The 343-nt window shown below is 69.1% G+C and overlaps 1 protein-coding gene across 1 annotated transcript in view; it reads left to right on the top strand.

The window, feature by feature from the left end:
* Window positions 1-343, top strand: part of mrpl49 (mitochondrial ribosomal protein L49) — an 11,857-nt gene continuing 11,514 nt past the window's right edge. Inside the window, exon 1 of the mRNA XM_043682717.1 lies at window positions 1-135. Within this exon, the coding sequence (XP_043538652.1) occupies window positions 10-135 (126 nt within the window). The 5' untranslated portion in view covers window positions 1-9. The remainder of the gene's footprint in view (window positions 136-343) is intronic.

Raw genomic sequence — 343 nt, 5'->3', positions numbered from 1 at the left:
CGGGTGGTTATGGGCATGCGCGGTCGCCTCGTTCCCCCGCGAGCCCGGGCAATGGCCGCCGCCGCCGCCGCCGTTGTTGTTGTGGGGCGCCGCTTGCTCCGTGTCCCCGGCTGCAAGCGCCTGCCCCTCCTCCAGGTACCGCCTTCCCTGAGCCCGACCGACTCAAATACAATATATACGGCCCCTGGGTTGGGGGGGATGATGCGGGTGTGTGGGCCGTGGGTCGGAAAGCGGGCTCTCCGCTGGGTCAGTGCGGAGGCTGCAGTACCCACAGCAACCAGCGGGGGGCGGAGGGGGAATGGTCCCCAGTGGGAGGCAGTGTGTCAGTGGAGGAGACCACTGG

Source organism: Chiloscyllium plagiosum, chromosome 45 (assembly GCF_004010195.1).
Source record: "Chiloscyllium plagiosum isolate BGI_BamShark_2017 chromosome 45, ASM401019v2, whole genome shotgun sequence".
In the NCBI taxonomy this organism is placed as follows: domain Eukaryota; kingdom Metazoa; phylum Chordata; class Chondrichthyes; order Orectolobiformes; family Hemiscylliidae; genus Chiloscyllium; species Chiloscyllium plagiosum.
Note: the sequence above shows the minus strand (reverse complement) of the source record. Positions and strands in the feature narration are given on the sequence as shown.